At 44.9% G+C, this 17,183-nt stretch overlaps 3 protein-coding genes and 1 non-coding gene across 4 annotated transcripts; 2 read left to right on the plus strand and 2 right to left on the minus strand.

Moving 5' to 3' along the window:
- Nucleotides 1-5,987: 5,987 nt before the first annotated feature.
- Nucleotides 5,988-8,164, minus strand: F5Y00DRAFT_14492 (uncharacterized protein). Its single transcript, XM_048004410.1, has one exon. It carries the CDS (start codon nt 7,922-7,924, stop codon nt 6,257-6,259), a length of 1,668 nt encoding a protein of 555 aa, XP_047867024.1. The 5' UTR covers nt 7,925-8,164; the 3' UTR covers nt 5,988-6,256.
- A 1,296-nt stretch (nt 8,165-9,460) lies between these two features.
- F5Y00DRAFT_230305 (DUF791-domain-containing protein) lies at nt 9,461-11,408 on the plus strand. Its single transcript, XM_048006892.1, has 3 exons — nt 9,461-10,038; nt 10,105-10,596; nt 10,650-11,408. The coding sequence occupies exons 1-3, from the start codon at nt 9,847-9,849 to the stop codon at nt 11,277-11,279; spliced, it is 1,314 nt and encodes a 437-aa protein (XP_047867025.1). The 5' UTR covers nt 9,461-9,846; the 3' UTR covers nt 11,280-11,408.
- Nucleotides 11,409-13,111: 1,703 nt separating this feature from the next.
- F5Y00DRAFT_230306 (glycoside hydrolase family 16 protein) lies at nt 13,112-15,150 on the minus strand. Its single transcript, XM_048006893.1, has 2 exons — nt 14,729-15,150; nt 13,112-14,668 (listed from the first exon to the last, which is right to left on the minus strand). The coding sequence occupies exons 1-2, from the start codon at nt 14,823-14,825 to the stop codon at nt 13,584-13,586; spliced, it is 1,182 nt and encodes a 393-aa protein (XP_047867026.1). The 5' UTR covers nt 14,826-15,150; the 3' UTR covers nt 13,112-13,583.
- A 1,655-nt stretch (nt 15,151-16,805) lies between these two features.
- On the plus strand, nt 16,806-16,879 carry F5Y00DRAFT_t39. The gene has a single exon. It is a non-coding gene; the product is annotated as a tRNA-Val (tRNA).
- Nucleotides 16,880-17,183: the final 304 nt, after the last annotated feature.

A 17,183-nucleotide genomic window follows, 5' to 3' on the forward strand; every position in this document is an offset into this window, starting at 1 on the left:
AATAACCGTCAGATACAGGTCGCATGCAGACCCAAATGGCGCATGCAACTCGTGATTTTTCCGGTTAAGGGACGGGGGGCTTAGAATCTGGGACAGCCGCCGTGCGATAGGCTAGATTAATGATATGACGATATAATTGCTCCGGGTACCGACGCTGTGTGATACTAGGTAATGATGGACGCAAGTATCAAATAAGCTTGGCTTACTTTCGTCATTGAAGAGCCCTTTAAGGTGAGCTGATAGGAGGGGGGAAGGTTATCTACAAGAGGTCGTATGAAGTAATAGACAGACAACCATGGACCATGGACCGTGGACCGTGGACCATGTAAATGCCGGCCGGGTAAGATGCAGCGAAGTTCAGACTAGGTAGGTGGACTTGTTGAAGGCGGGTCGGACAACGTTAGTTGAAGAAGATGACCTTGCAAGTTGAAACTAGCCTTGTCATTGGGAATTGGATACTTCTTCAGTCTTGTTCTTTAGTCCTTATTCCGAAGAAGGATGAGAGAAGACCGATCGAAGTCGCGTGCCTTTTTTTGACGTTTATCGCCAAACTTGGTACGCCCAATCGTTTAGAAATAGTACACCCAACACCCAATGGAAGTTGTACAGAATTATCCGTAGTCCGAAAGATGATGTTATTCCATTTAAACTTGTGGGCTTATGGACATATGGTTTGGATTATGGTTCAGGTTCAGGGAAAAGCAAATGACTTGTCATTAAGCTTGGGAACAAAAACAAATGGGCGAATTATAATGGAGTAATTGATAACCCAGAGATAATCTTATCTTTGATCGAATGACAGAAAATAAATGGTAATAACGAGAGTTTTGGGAAACGCTTCCTTGAAGTTAGATCAGAAGCCATGCAGCCTACCCGTGCTAGCTTGTGCAAGGTATACGGTACTTAGATGGCACTTAAATGCAAGAGGGACAGCCTCAACTGAGGCGAGGCGGTGGCTTACCTAGGTGATAGCGCGACTATAGCGACACTAAGCAAGTAAGGAGCTGCGGTATGACAAAGCCCACATGGGACACATGGGGATCGGAGCCCTACGTACCTTCTCTGTACAGGGTACTTATGCACACTGATCTAATCTATGCCTCTAGGTTCAAAAACGAAAAAAAAAAAAAAAGTAAATTAAGGGAATTTCAGGGACTGGCCAAAGCCTGTTTGAGTTCACTACCATTACCAAATAGAAAAGATGTCTTTGGTGGAATATGGGCTAGCTGCCCGAATATATTTAACGTAATCGTTCGACTTATTCCGAGCAATTACAGGGTTCCTTGGGCGAGAGGGACAACAAGACAAGTGGGACAATATGGGAATTTGGGAATTGGCAACTGGCAATGGGTAACTTTTTCTTAAATTTCGGCCATATGGACATAACCAGAGTGCCCGTGTACGCAATGTACGTGCCACAGCTCAAAAACTCCGTCCCGATCGGAGACTGCGTCCGCATAGTGTATTTATCTTTTATTACAAATCATAGTCGCCGGCATTATAGAGTTGTATAAAAAAGTATATCTCTTATCTCTTACACCTTAGGTATATTAAGCGTACCTAGTCGTATAAGAGATCCAATGGCGGGGTAAAAAAAGTCTGTTATCGTTGAGAATTATCATCAAGAAACAAGGAATTAACTTGTTACATTATTTTCTACAAACAAGACAGGCAAATAACTTTGATGTTTCTCTTGACGTTATAGTTTTAGTAAATTATATACCGCAAACATCTGCAGCGGTAAAGCCGTGCCACAGCGTCGAATAATAAGAAAAATTCTTAACGCCTACACGCAGCCAAGACTTACATGCGTATCTTGTCTGTTTTTTCTTTTTCCACTCATCACGAGCTTCTATCGGCTGCAAGTCAGCAAGCAAGCATTTGTTTCCGTAGGATTCGGCTGCATTATCGGAAAGAGCCAATAAACCTAGTGCTAGCGTCCTACAGGCATGAATGAATTATGTCACCGTCTCGGGCCTAATAGGGCATGGCGTTTTCTTGGGACGGACGTCACCGCATGGTCGGTAAAAGACTAAAAAAAAAAGTGAGGGAGAAGAAGTAGAAAAAAAGTAGAATGATTATCCCTAGCGTCCTTAAACAAACTGATCTACCCCTTCATAACCCTGGACTTATCCCCCACGATCCACTATCAACCACCATCTTTATTTATCTTCCGCCTATGATCTTTCTCCCCGCGTGTCAACCTATTGTATGTACATATGTACATAGTTCTAACCCAGTTCCAACCCGGTCTGACCAGCATGCGATCCCGCTGTCTCGTGATGCGCTGTTACTACATATGTACGACGTACGTCGTGGTGAATATGTAAAGAGACTTTATCCTCGACCCATGCCCGCAGAGCCTCTTGGCGCTCAGGTACTGACGCCGGTGGGGAACCGGAAAAGCCTCAAGCTTAATAATTTTGATTTGGTATGCTGGTATGCTGGTATGCTGGTATGATGACATGATGGTACGTCGAATTAAGACGAATTAATACATAAAAGAGGCTCACATGTGCAACAATGCCACCAACTACCACAATTATTACATACAAGTCATGAGCCAATGCCAGTCCAATGCAAGATAAGATAGTTTCCAATGTTTCCAATAACAGCAACCCATGGGAATATCTGCCGGTCCGTCATTTCCGCATTGGCAACGGTGACCTTCTACATCGGTAAAGTCCTTAGAATGACTGATCATCTTATGGTTTAGGTATGTTCGTGGGGTGCATATTAACGTTGGCAACGTTGGTTACCGTCAGCCTATAAGGATCTAATAAGCTCCCCTCTCCAAATCATCAGACGCCATCACTCTACCACTCCAATCTCCTCGACAGCGCGACCGCGCCACCGCTGCCGAAATCTATACGCAGAGACGGCCGGGCCATCTCTTGGGTTTCTTGGCCTCCTCGGCAATCCGATACTGATATGAGATGTGTCGACTTCTAGCCCCATGCACGCTTACGAAAATCAAACGAGAGACGAACCATACGGAACGCTTTCCAGCCAGTTATAGAAGCGAAGAATTTTTAAACGATGAACGAGGGAATGACCTAATGGCATATCTCGATTGTCATCATTGGTTGTAATCTCTACCAGGTTTCGCATCAACTACTCAACAACTATGCGAATAGATGAGTCCTATTGAGATCTAAAGCGTAAAATGAAGAACCTTTGAGCCTGATTGGCTAAAATCGCTTACGTTATTCCTTAGAGATGTTATCTCAAACCGTTGTTGAATCTCAGTTTGCTACAGTAAACCAGAAACTTCACAGCGGCTTTCCTCAACACATAATACCCCCTCAATTAATTTCAAGAATCCGAATTAATATGTATAAACATAGGTCTTTGAGAATATGACATCTTATGATAACTACCATATATATCATAATGATTTCTACCACAAGGATAACTTTCAATAGCCGAGTCAAATTTCACCCGAGGTCATTTCTAAGTTGTGAGTTAATAGTAACATATTGCCTTTATAAACCATATCGTAGAACTACTACAATGATAAAATTTAGCATATTTACAAGCTACAAGACCGTATAGTTCTGCTTAAGAAAATATTTGAAAAATAGCATATTATACTTGCTAGTTAAACCCCCTTTCCCTACAATTGTAGCATTACAATAGTGAACCAAGTTATTCCGAACCCAGCCGCTTAACATGGTTCTGATTTCCCTTTACGTAGAAGCCTTTATAAACGCCCAGTAGGTGATGTCTCAAACAGAAACTTCAACCCCTATTTCTTCATCAAATGATATTGTGAACGAAATTCGATGTACCTACATCTTAAAAGAATTAGCTATTATAAAAAGCTTTCCATTTTTTCATAAAAGGATCACCTAGCTACACTGAGTATTACCTACAGCATATTGTTGATGCTAGTATAGTGGTATGATGCCAGGTCTTTAGGAAATCCCGTAGGACAAAGTACACCTAACTATAATAGTAGTCCAGTCATATTTAGGTTCATAATTCCTCGTATTTGCCTAAGGTTTACCTTAGGATGTTTATTGTATTGAATGCGAGTAAAATTTCCTATTTGGGATATATGCCTTGCTACCTTACAGATAATTTTCTTGCCTTATAAAGTAGTAAGTATGAAAAGAATAAGTTTATGCATTTGTTTAAGGCTTCTTTATTACTTAGGTCTCGAGGCTATTTAAAGTATTGTCCAGCTATATAATAGCAGTTGTCGGTAGACAATGTTTAGTCTATATTATACGTACGTATGGTTTAGGGAGGGCAAGGAAATAAGACACGACGCAGTAATGAGGGTAAACTCCTATATTAATGATGCATAATCGCAAGATCGAGATAGATGCGGCTTAACGGGAGAGACGTATCTATATACTCGTGCAGGATAGATTATTATCCCAACAAAGAGTGCCATCCAGTTTAATAGGGGGTAGGTTGCTAATATAATAATAATAATTCTAAAAATAATAAAAATAGCATAGAAACATGGTGCAGTGTAAACCTTAGGCTTTTGTGTTACCCTCCGGGTAACCTCTAGTTAACATAGGTAGTGATAGGTATTCTCACTTTTTGCTCGAATACTCACATCGAGCACGGAATTCAGCTATCAACTCCTCTTATTGCCAATATTACTACTATCCTATAGTCTTTGAGAGGCATCCCAATTTCCTAGCAGTCTAACAAGCAACAATACCTACCTAGCCTTGTGGTTTTGCGTAATCTAGACTACTTCAAGCTCTGGAATTCTGGATTTATAGCCTCTTACTTAGGTAATGAACAAGGAAGCCTGAGGGTACTCAATGTAGCAAGAAACTTTACCTAGCCAGGTACAGTACAACAGCAAATACACATATCCAGCATTGGAGTTTCCTCCCATAGACATGATACCAATAGTTAGTCGAAACTTTACAAGGGAACGCCTCCTATATCCGAGAGTAAGCCATTATTCTCGAAACTCGCACTTGCCCAAATACCTACCTAACTACTTCAGTAAGCATACAAATCCCATCACCAATCCCTACTAACCTATCGACCAAAGTCCTTCCTAATATCCAACAGTAGACGCTATCAAAACAACTCTTACACCCATTCGATCAACATGTATCTCAAATACAGACATCAATAACAAAACAATCACATATATCCGGTATTATCCCACCAAATCTTCCACGAAGAACTTACCAAAAAAACAAAAAATAAAACCATAGTCCTCCCGGTACCAACCCGCCCACTCACGCCCGCGTCTCCAACATACAAAATACCAAAATGGGAGACTGCTACCCCATATCCAGCGAAGACATTGTATCAATCTTCCGAATATTTTGCCGTACCATCATATTTATATTCCTAATTATCATTATATTTCGTCCCCGCCGCGGCAGACCACACTTTGAACATGGATATCAGTAAAGTCGTCGCGTTATTGTCGTACCTATTTCTACTACCTATCATAGGGACCCGCGGCTACACGCTACGTTTCGCTGACAACGACGATGTTGAAGAAACAGTGCAGCGACTGACGTGGGCGGGCTTCCTGGTAGTGACCTCGTTATGGATATACTTGCTTGCAACCGCCTACTGGTTCGGTGCTGATCCGGGTTTGAGTGCGAGAAAATTCGTGAGGACACTTGCATGGGCGTTTGTGTGGTATTGGGTTGGTTATGTGTTTGAGCGCGGGTTTGCCTACGGTTATCATTTCGCTGGATTTGCAGCCCCTTATCTCGGTATATGAAGTGCCGGGTATAGACAGACGACTGAGATACTACTGAGGTTATTCTGTGTATGGTTGATATTGAATAGCGGATATCTGATGAAAGAGCTATGTCCCAAGATGTGGCTAGTCTCTTAAGAGCGATCAGTAGAAATAGCCCCTAGCTAGTTAGACCGCACTGCTATTTAGTATCTTTACTATAACCGGACTTGGAATAATTCACGAATAAGTCGCAATGTGTAATTTCCATATTCAATGATATACGGGTAAACCAAATAGTAAACCTTGAGCCGAACCCGTTTTGAACTATGCCACGGATGTAGACGCCCGCACGCCTTGTACATGACGTGAAAAGTGAGCGACTCAAAATGGTCAATGAAGAACATAATGAATGACCCATCCCATCTAATGCGGGCAACAGACGCCGGGAAAAATAACATTACCAATTATAATCCACTTTTGATGAATCGTCTCGTAATTTAAGGTAGATAGTCTCATCGCGTTTCCAGCCGGCTCGAGGTTATACCCGAAATCAAACGCCTCCCTAATAGAACCAAATCAGTCCTGGCTCGCGCTGAGATCCATGCTCTTGTCCCAAAGATTCCGCAAGATGCCTGCGATGCCATCGTCTTCCCCGTCCGCGTAACTAGACCCACTTAATCGCTCGTGGAGTCTTTCCTCATCGCCATCAAAACCAGAACTTGACCCGTTCAGTCGTATCGATGTTCCTTGTGACGGTGTCGCAGGTCTTGATTTAGCCCGATCCGTAAGGCTCTGGCTTAAGCCAAGGCGGCTTGCACCGCCCAGGCCTGATGTTCTTTTCCCGTTTGCTGTTCCGTTGCTTCCGTTCTGATCAGGTATATGTTGATTCTTTCTTGCACTAGGTAGATGCGATAACCTCTCTATTGAACGCGCGATCGGGTTCTGATACCGCCTAACCACGAGGTACTCCATACCTGTACGCTCAAGTAGCTTGCCCATGCGCGGATCCCGGTTATCGTAGCTATATCCGCTAGCTAAGGGGCCTACACCCACGCCCCCAACCCCAACACCGCCAACTGGTTGCGGTGGTTCGATAGATGAGCTCGCTCGTTGGAGGTTCAGTTTTTGCTGCGTCCGCGACTTTTCCGCTGGCGCGGGTTTATACGCCGTCTTTTTTGTCCGAGGAGCTAAAGCACTATCGGTCTCATCGTCACTTATCGAGATTCGATAATTTTGGTTCAGGTTACCGAGCGACTGAGGCCGCCGTACGCCCTCAGGACGGTGGCTCGGGTTTCGTGTTGGCGGATAGAAACCCCCATTCTCGACATTTGGACCAGAACCGGGACCAGAGCCGGGACCGGAACCGTTAACAAAGCGAGAAATCAGCTCTTCCTGTCCACTGCCTACCACAGCAGTATTCTTGGGCGTCCCGTACAGACTCGTTTGGCCGCGACTGAGTTGGGACTCGGGCGAGCCCGATTGATGGCGCACGGATACGGTCTCGGTGGACATCTGGGGCGGAGCACCAGAAGAGGGTGTACGTTGTAATAGTCGCGAAGTCAAATATTGGTTGTGCTGGGCCGTTTCGCGACGTGGCGAGGACTCCTTCTTGGGAATTGATATATCTTCGTGGGGAGTTTGAGGTGGTGAATTATCGCGGCTGTGCGGCGCTTTTCCTTCGGTACTAACAGCCGAGCCGCGTCTTGACAAATATGGTGATGCGGATGCGCTTGCATCAACCCACTCGTCTTCTTGTTCGCTACCGAGATCGAAATGGACCTGGTTTTTTGCGCCTTTTAGCTTATTAACGTCTTTGTGGGACGAAGATCGCTTAATGCTTGTTGTGGATTTGGGTCGCTTTCCTATTTCGACGTGCGAACGGTTGCGCTTCAAACTCGACTGCGAGGGATTCTTGTTGTTCAGATTGGAGGATGACGGGTCGTGCTGCAGTTTAACATCTGAATTGGAGTTACGGTGTGATTGGGCGGCTACAGGCGCGCGCTCAGGAGAGGGAGAAGGGGGCCGTCGTGTCAGTTTAGTAGTGGATTTATGTAAGGTTTTAGACGATGGTACGCGAGGGTGAAAGCGTCCAGTGGCTCCTACAACGTGTTTTTGGGGTTTGGATCGGTGATGTTGTTGGTGGGATGCGTGGTCGCTGACTTGAGAATCGCTGTCATGGCGGTTGACGGGCGGTCTTTTTGATTGGGGGGGATTTGCGGCGGAATTGTCATTATCCTTAGCCATAGTACATGCAATTTGGTAATTCGCGCCTATGACAAGATTCCGTCTGTCAGCCAGAACTATTCAGCTGCCCAAGTGGGCGTGGGTGTGTCCGTCGGTGTACAGCCAGACGGCCGGGGGAGGGGTGTCCGGGGATAAAGTCTTGGAGGTCTGAATTTTTGGAGAAAAGATGGGTAAGAGTAGTAGAAGGACTGGATATTAGTTAGGTATGGCTTGGGGGGGTATTGTCGTACACAGGTAGAATACAACGCAAGACGCGCAGGTTGTATAGTTGTATAATGTACTAAAGTACACTGTCGTTTGGTACCGTCCTTACGTCGTTATATCGTTTATGTATGGTCGTACTGATTGTACCATAAACCTGGTTTGACCAGAGATGTGTCGGCGGGGGAATGGACGATGTGGCTTAAACAGACAAGTCTTAGATATTCTTTTTGACTGGTGACTAGGCTGTTCGATAATCCCAACTCGGCTGGATGACTGGATGAGGATAGGTAGCTATTACGAAATGGTAGTATTAATATGTGGGATGGAAGATCAAGTAACGTGCAGCGTATGCAATGCAAGCTCTATTAAGATGGCAAGCTATGACCGCTACCACAATAGCTGCCAAATAATTACTGCGTATGTAGAAAGGGAGAGATGAAGACGAGTATTAAGAAGGTATGAATTGATGATCGGGAAAAAGAAAAATGAATTATCTAAGATTGATGTCTACCGGAAATAATTACGACGCACTGTTCACATCAATGAGTTTAAGTTAGATTAGAACTTAGACCCAGTTAAGGTTCGAGCGGTTCCTAAACTAGAAGATATCCACTTACAATAGAATTCGCTTTGAGTCTAGGTAGGTCCATACCTATCCGGACCGATCATCGGATCCGGAATTGGCGTTGAGCCAAGGTATGGATGTATGTATGTATCTCACAATATCCAATTGTATCCCGCAACTCTACTTACATCATGCAGGTTACCTCATGTATATGTAAGTAATTCCACTACGCCTCGTACGTCAGTAGTACAGGGCGTTAAACTTATGCAGTATCGTCTCGAAAAGCAAACGAACATCGGTATCTCAACTCATTTAGCTAAAATGGGCGCAATCAAATGTATCACCAGGAACATCGCTATTTTCGACGAGTGGCGGCGAATCCCCTTTCCTCGGTAGACGGAGATAAATTACCACGTGTAGTAAGTGGGAGACCGGCTCGCTCCGAGTAGGTACCTATGTACATGCTAACAACGCGATGCGGGGTTTTCTTTCGGTTTATGAAGAGGTACAAACATGAGGACGGGACGTTGCGCACATTTTGTAAATGTTGGGGACCTTAGGTACATATGTACTTTAGATACTAAGGTACATACAGGGGTACATACATAAGCTAGTGTACACTAAATGTTGTACCACATGTACTAACACCCGTGGGGTTCGCCCCGAGAGCTTCCCCGTATTTCCTCTTTCGGCTTTCCAGAAATCGATTTCGTGTTTCCTCGTCAATGTTTCCTTTCCTCTAACAATTCACAATTCACTACAAACTAGCTACACACACATAACCGGCTGAATAGAGCCTCATTTCCTATGCGATCTACATCTTATCTTTCCCTAGATGTTTCATTTAATAAGATCACGGGTATACTAGCCAGCATGTCCGTCAATATATGGAACAGATTTTCAAGTTTCTCGAACGTGTCTCGTCGCAGCACCGTCACGCTCGACCCTCACCTCCGGGTAATTTCAAATGACAAGTGTCAATTTCGTAGCTGTTTATCTGTGCCATATCTCGAAATAAAAGAGTGACCATGGTGTCATTTTTCGACATTGTATCTCACATCTTAATATGTTAAATTAGCGTCAAGTTACGATCAATCTACTGACGGAATCTTGGCAAATTGTATATTGTATATCTAAACATAATACCGTCAACATGGGCTATTACGAGACCAGCTTCTACGGGTTGCTTTCCCTATGTGCAGGTCTGCTTGCTTCTCAACCCACCCGGCGGAATGAGTTGAAGAAGCGTCCCGAATTACGAAAGCAGGTATCGCGATATGATGTGCATCCCGAAACAAACTGGTACAAGGCCTACGCTCTCGTTATGGGCGCCGACTGGCTTCAAGTATGTTTTAAAGGAATAAGATGCTCGTAATGCTACTCCGCATTAGCTAATTTGGTACCTTCATAGGGACCGTACCTGTATTCCCTGTACCGCGATGAGCATGGCGTGTCTGAACGATTAGTATCTACTCTCTTCGCCACAGGTTTCTTATCCAGCGCCATCAGTGCATGCTTCATCGGGGCCTTAGCAGACAGACATGGCCGTAAGGCAACCTGTATGATATTTTGCCTCCTTTACGCCATGTCGTGCTTTTTCACCGTCATTCCATCCATAGGATTCCTTTTTCTAGGACGTATCCTCGGTGGCATCAGCACAAGCATCCTCTTTAGTGTCTTCGATAGCTGGATGGTAACCAACTTCCGGGAACGTAAACTGGTCGAACATGGATGCGACCTGTCTAGGACTTACGCTACCACCAGTATCGTTAACAGCCTTTCGGCAATTGTGAGCGGAGTTGTCAGTGAATGGCTTGTGAGGGTGACTGGTACCAAAAAGGCACCATTTCTACTCAGTTCTGTTTTACTTTGGATGGCCCTCCAGCACATCTGGGGCCATTGGGTACGTAATATGTCTCTCTATTAACTTGAGCCTCAAGACTAATATGCAAGCAGGTCGAAAATTTTGGTTCAAAAGCTTCAGAATCTTCAGACAAGCCTAAGACGTCCAAGCTCTGGTCTACATTGAAACAACCATCAATCTTAGCTCTCGGCTTTGCTTCGACCATGTTCGAGGGATCCATGTATCTCTTCGTATTCTTCTGGACGCCTACCATCAAGTCCGTACAGAAATCTACAGGACAGCTTCCTTACGGCTACATCTTCTCCAGCTTCATGGCGTCATCAATGGCAGCAGCATTAATATTCAACATTGTCATGCAGAAACGGCCTTTTAAGTATTCCCGCCTTCTTATCGGAATCCTCCTAGCGGCCAATTTCTGTTTTGTTAAATTAGCTGGCCCCAAAACCGAGGATGCTACTTTCTGGCTCTTGTGCCTTTTTGAAGCTTGCGTTGGTATGTACTGGCCCTGTACCGGCTACTTGAAAGGACGTCTAGTAGACGACGATGTTCGTGCCAAGGTTTACAGTATCCTACGAATCCCCTTGAATATATTCGTCGTCGTGGCACTGTCCATTGCTGGTGACAGCCAGCATTTCGGTAAAGTGTTTTCAACATGCTCGATGTTGCTAACGGCATCTTTTGGTGCAATCTGGGCAGCAAGTCTAAAAGAGGACATGCCTTAAGACAGGGTGTGGTGGAAAGCGTTTCAAGACGTTCGATTTCGGAGGTTGGTTCAAGTCAGTTTGACTTCAGCGGTCAAGTTTTCTAGAGCCTGTATATATGCGCGCCTTAGACCTAAAAGTTATTGCTTAATTATATGAAATCCATTAACATTGACCTATAACTACAATACTTATCTACCTAAAGAGCCATTGAAGGCGGGTTTACCAAGTTAGGTAGATATGACTTAACATAAAGACAGGGTAGCTTCACAAAACTTAAGGCCATGTCTACTTTCTGGCGAGATGTGATTCACGTCTATTCATCTAACGTTTTACTCATCAGTACCTCAGGAGCCACTCAGTAGTAACTTCTTAAATACAACAGGTACCAAAGGATTCCAGGACGCGATTGCTTGAGCTACAATTTTATCAATCGGGAGAACGTGATTAATAATCAGGGGTAAACCTAAGCAAAGAACAACTGTGAAAATAAAACAGGGGGATAGTTCATATCCGTAAAATTCATCTCGTCATGTATACTAGCTTGTCCTAATCGTAAGCTCTTCATAGATGAGATACGTCTTTACTTTAATAATCGCTTACGTACACCAATCTAGAGTTATAGAAGTTCCGTGGATTTTCTAGACTCGAGCATATACGTCGAGCAAGGAGGCCAGAAGGCAATATAAACTAGGAAGCTAAGCCAAAGAAAGTATACACCTAAAGTATCAATCGAACCTCTCCTAGAACATCTCCAGGGGGTGTATTAGAATATATTTCTAGCACTCAGCAACCGACCCCTTTTTTGGGTGGATCAGCCGAAATATTAGAGGACTCACTCGTAGTTAAGTTAATGTAAAAAACGCTTCGCGTTCTTTGATGGTTAGATGCACCTCTAAGCAGTGTGTGGGATGTCATATCATCTTCTATTCGACACATCTCATCTCATCTTAGACAGAGAAAATATATCATTGGATCTTAATACTCGATACCAACCTTCTTCCTCTTGGTTAGCACATATCTAACCCTTTGGTATCACTTCTTCAACGAGAAGCGTGCTTACGTTAGAATGAGACATGCACTTCTTTATCTAGCGGCTCTACTTTAACAGGGAAGAACAAGGAGGAATCACAAGAGCTCATCATTAGGGCTGTAGACTTGAATATGTACGGTTTCAACATGACATAGTATAGGTTCAAATCATCCCTTCGCTAGAACTAATATATTTTCTATATATATATCTTAGTGACCAACCTTCCACACCGCCCCCAAAAGTCCCAATCCCAAGTAGTTAAACGACCCGAGAACGTAATACCGCTTACCTCTCCACCAATCCCTTCCAACTCATTCCACTCGTACTAGCCTACCGAACATCGTATTCCAAGCGAATGCAAGAACTTGGCGGAACCAAGTAAACCCGAATAAAATATCTAGACCGTACCCGTTTGCCTTAAGTATCTATTCGTATTATTATAATCCACCTAACTATTAGCCAAGGATCGTCGTCGCCCTAGATCAATTACATGCCCAGGCACCTAAAGTAGTCGAGTCATAGCGAGGCGATTCTCGCGCCGAGACGCCGGAGCTAACTAACCTCGGGTAACCAAGCAGGCAGGTAATGAGCTTGATGAAGTCCAAGCGCAGACGTACTTGGTTGAGCTAGCTGAGGAAGGATTCACTAATATCCTAGCCTAGCCAAGATATTATTAAGTCTGAATTTCCAATACGGCCGTAAATCAAAGTTCAGAAAAGTCCATCCCGTGACAAATTCAACGTTGAAATTCAAATTGTAACTTATCTAACGACTAATGGAATCAAGTTTAAATGACTTCACAAATACCGAGAAAAAACGATGGCTGCAAAATGAACATTTATATTTTCTGTACGTCTTGGTATCATGTGTTGGATGGCAGCACAGCCATCAAGCTTGCAAGATTCCGCCCAATCCTATATATATAACTCGTCCCCAAATAACCTCGGCTTAGGTATCGTCTCTTCAACTCCATATACATGCAATTAATCGTTCCGATGACTGACCCATCCCGTTCGCCGGAGCACCACAGCGGCCGGTAGTCTGCTGGACGTCAAGCCCAGGCAATCCACGTGAACCGTAATTATAAGCAATAAATTGGATGTAAAGAGGCGGATCGTCTTTCCCGCGGCCTTCTACAAGGCGTTCAGGAGGACAATCGAGCTCTAGCTATGTGCAAAAGGATCGTTCAGAAGAAGTAAAGACGGCCGGTTCGTAGCAGTGGAAACCACAGATCACCAATTCACAAATGCCTAAAAAATAGCGCTATTCGCAAAATTCGACATGAGATGCATTTACAACATGAAAGCGGCCATGAGGCAGGCACCGATAGCAGCGGTGCTGAAACCAGCCTTCATAGCACCGCCGGTAGTGGGTATACTGGCGGGAGGAGCAGTGGCAGAGGCGCTGCTGCTGCTATCAGCAACAGCCGAGGTCTCGCTACCACTGGAAGACGCGGACTCAGAGGCAGAGGCAGAGGCAGAGGCAGAAGCGGAGGCGGTAGCAGAGGCGCTGGCGCTGGCGCTGGCGGTGACGGTGGTTAGGGTGTTCTTAGCAGAAGTCTTGATGGAAGTGATCTCAGAAGAAGTCTTAGTAGACTTGGCAGTGCTAGAAGCAGAGCTGCTAGAGCTAGTCTCATCATCGCTGCTAGCGTCACCAGTGATGACGTTGATGCTCTGGTAAGAACCGTCGGAGCCGTTAGCCCAAGAGTACTTCACAGCGTTCGCAACACCGTTGCTGTAGTCCTGGATAGTGAGGGACTTGTAGTAAGCAATGAAGGGCGCCTGGCTGAAGTCGGTCTTGCCACCAGCCCACTGGACGGTACCCTCAGGAGCATCGGAACGACCAGCAACCCAGGTACCAAGCTTGATCTGCATAGGAGTCTGGGGGAATCGGGTGCCGCTCTGAGCATCGGCATACTTCAACTCGCGAACCTGGGCGTCGTTGATATACCAGCGGACGTAATCCTTAGTCCAGTCGATAGAGTACTTGTAGGTGTTCTCCTGGGGGTTGGCAACATCGTGGTAGGCACCACGGTCGTAGGTGGTAGTATCACCCTTACCGAAGTAGTTGGTCTGGACCTGAGTCGTGTCACCACCAAGCCACTCCCAGTCGATCTCGTCAAGGTCGTCGGACTGTAGCACGAAGCTAGTAACTACACCGGTGCCGGGGGCAGCCTGGACCTCAACATCGATCTTGCCGAAGAAGATGTACTTGTTGCTGGTGATGGTGGGGGCCTCAGTCTCCTTGTTGATGGTGAAGACAGCACCTTTACTGCCGTAGGTGAGCGTAGTACCATCGGCAACCTTGAACAGGCTGTTCGCTCCCTTGGTGAAGTCAACGGTGACAGTAGTACCTAGAGCAGGGTCATCGGGGCACGCTGATATTGGGTGTTAGCAATCAAAAATACTCCCAGGCATGATTTTGAAGCTGAACTCACTCTTCTTGGTGGGATCGCAGTCAGTATAGGTCTGAGCTGAAACGAGCTGGGTGGCTGCCAGGACCACCGCAGCGGTAGACAAAAGCTTGGAGAACATTTTGGCCGGTGCTGAAACGAGTGGGTAACTACGATTGCTCCAGCCTATGTGATCGTGAAAAGATGAGCAGAAGGGCACAGGGTTCGGGGAGACAGGAGTAGATTTATTAAGAGGTTGTGTATTAGCTGGAGGGGTCTGTTTTAACGAGAGACAGAAATTGGTTTTTAATAAAACGGAGCGGACGGGCCACGCTGCACAGTAAGACAGACAGCTTTAGTGAGGAATGTGTTGTATGGTAAACGAAGGTGTGGGAATAATTACCTAGAAGAAAAGGGGACGATTTGCAGGGAAGTGGGAACGGCTATGATTTTATTTACGAGCCAACGACCGAGTAACCAGCTCTTTCCATTGAATATCCTTTCTCGTTCTTACTCTGTACCCGAGTTACTGCCTGTCCTGGACCATTCTAGGACGCCGAGCCTGCTTGTTTGGGTAGGTAAGGCCTCTTCTGTCCCCTGTCTGAGATGGGTCTAGGAAGTCCAGACTCGGCAAGTCTACTAGTCCACAGGGAGTTAGAACCGAGACTGCTCAGCAGGGAGCGCACCAGATTTGTGGCTCTGCTGAACCATTATAACCAATCAACTTTGTAAAATATTGATGGTCCTAGAAAATGACAAGGGACCCCTGGCTGCGCCCCATCATCTCGCATCGTAATAACCCCCTGTTCGTATCCTAGGGGTTATCATGGGTCACAGTACATAGAAAAAAATAATAATAATAATAATGATAAACGGGCAGATCGTATCACCCCAGTGTATCCTCGCCATCCTAAGAAAGTGACGTTGCAGCTTCTATAGCATCGCGGTTAAACAATGATCGTGACCTTTGTGCGCACATTGCTCAGATGACTAAATAAGCATAAGTGGATTTTATTTTAGATAGTGATAGATGTGATAAAGATGAGCAAGGAAAAACACGTCAAAGAGTAATACGATAGATGACATATCTCGCCATCTCGTTAAATCATCATTGCGTGTCGCGCATGTTAGTGTGTCCGTTGAACCGTTGAACCGGAGATGAAGTGGTTATACATACCTAGATCGGATGTTGTTGTCGCTTCGGCGAAGCCCAGTGCTGACTTGACACTGGACAAGCCTTGACATTCGGCTTTTAACAAAAATCCGCTGGGAAAATTGCATTTACATAGGAAGTACACTACATAGACTTATTAGCCTATTAACACTTACACGCAGTATTAAGTCAAAAGGCTATGAAACGCCAGCACTATATACGGAACAGGCAATAGACTATGCCGCAAGTTCTGGGGTTTCGCGAGTTTCTTGGGTAAGTTAGAATCTATTGAATTCTCGTCAGGAGTTGAATGGAAGGTTTCTATGAAAAGAGCCATCATCATCTTGGATTAATTGATCCAGACCCAAAAAAGCAGTTGCCAGCAACGCCCGAATCCATCTTCCTAAATTCCCAAATTCCTAAACCCGAGGTAACAATCGCTAATGTATGTACGGATTACCTCCCAGGATACAGGGTACTAAACCCCATACACTACATCCATGTAGTACGTATTCCCCATATTCAGCCTTCTTGTTCAATAAGTCACAATACATCCTTCTTCCTAAAATCGACTTCAACGGCCGTCTTCATCTCATCTTGGGTATGTTTACGGTTCTTGGCGGCGGCGCGGCGCTTTCTGGAACCAACCGTTTTGCGGTTATACGGCAGCTAGTGATGTATTGGGACGAGCCTAGGTTCAGCTGCAGCTTCTAATTCACGCTAAAGCTCAGCCTGCATAAGGGGTCCCCCTTCTAGCGACCATGCACTAAAATGGTGTAGTTTATGTCAGGTACAAATGAAATGCGCTCAATGCAGGGATGATAAAGGAATAGCCTATCGCATAATTAGCTAGCAGCAGACGGTTTAGCTTAATAGCTTTGCAGTTTTGACGGGACGAATTGTGAGGTAATTGTAACTACTACTTATACACTAAGGAATGCCACATCTATCACGACTCATCAAGTCACTGGTTTCGTGGTGTAGTTGGTTATCACGTCAGTCTAACACACTGAAGGTCTCCAGTTCGAGCCTGGACGAAATCAACCATTTCTTTTTGCGTAGATCTTGACTCGGACTATCTTTTTTGCAATTTTGACATGTTTGTTTCGCATTCGCATTTAAAAACCCGAATATCAATAAGTAATACAACTTCAGTTTGGGTTCGTTGGATTTTGGAAATATCCAGATACATGTACTTCGTACATATTTTTGTATGTAATTCGCAATTCCCACGTGAAATTGTTAGGTAGTATGTGTGATACCCCGAAATAATATCGACCAATTGTTGTTTTTGGCATCTTGGCATCTTTTTAACGAGAACCCCTCTGCCCCTCCAGACCGCCAAGC

The sequence above is a fragment of the Daldinia vernicosa genome, assembly GCF_022497035.1.
Source record: "Daldinia vernicosa strain CBS 139.73 unplaced genomic scaffold F5Y00scaffold_11, whole genome shotgun sequence".
In the NCBI taxonomy this organism is placed as follows: Eukaryota; Fungi; Ascomycota; class Sordariomycetes; order Xylariales; family Hypoxylaceae; genus Daldinia; species Daldinia vernicosa.

What these genes read in the sequence shown, in the direction of transcription:
- F5Y00DRAFT_14492 (XM_048004410.1), bottom strand. Translation starts at nt 7,924, where the DNA reads ATGGCTAAGGATAATGACAATTCCGCCGCAAATCCCCCCCAATCAAAA.
- F5Y00DRAFT_230305 (XM_048006892.1), top strand. Translation starts at nt 9,847, where the DNA reads ATGGGCTATTACGAGACCAGCTTCTACGGGTTGCTTTCCCTATGTGCA. An exon ending in TGGGCGCCGACTGGCTTCAA is followed by an intron (nt 10,039 to 10,104) that starts GTATGTTTTAAA and finishes GTACCTTCATAG; the next exon opens with GGACCGTACCTGTATTCCCT. An exon ending in AGCACATCTGGGGCCATTGG is followed by an intron (nt 10,597 to 10,649) that starts GTACGTAATATG and finishes ATATGCAAGCAG; the next exon opens with GTCGAAAATTTTGGTTCAAA.
- F5Y00DRAFT_230306 (XM_048006893.1), bottom strand. Translation starts at nt 14,825, where the DNA reads ATGTTCTCCAAGCTTTTGTCTACCGCTGCGGTGGTCCTGGCAGCCACC. An exon ending in CTGCGATCCCACCAAGAAGA is followed by an intron (nt 14,669 to 14,728) that starts GTGAGTTCAGCT and finishes ACCCAATATCAG; the next exon opens with CGTGCCCCGATGACCCTGCT.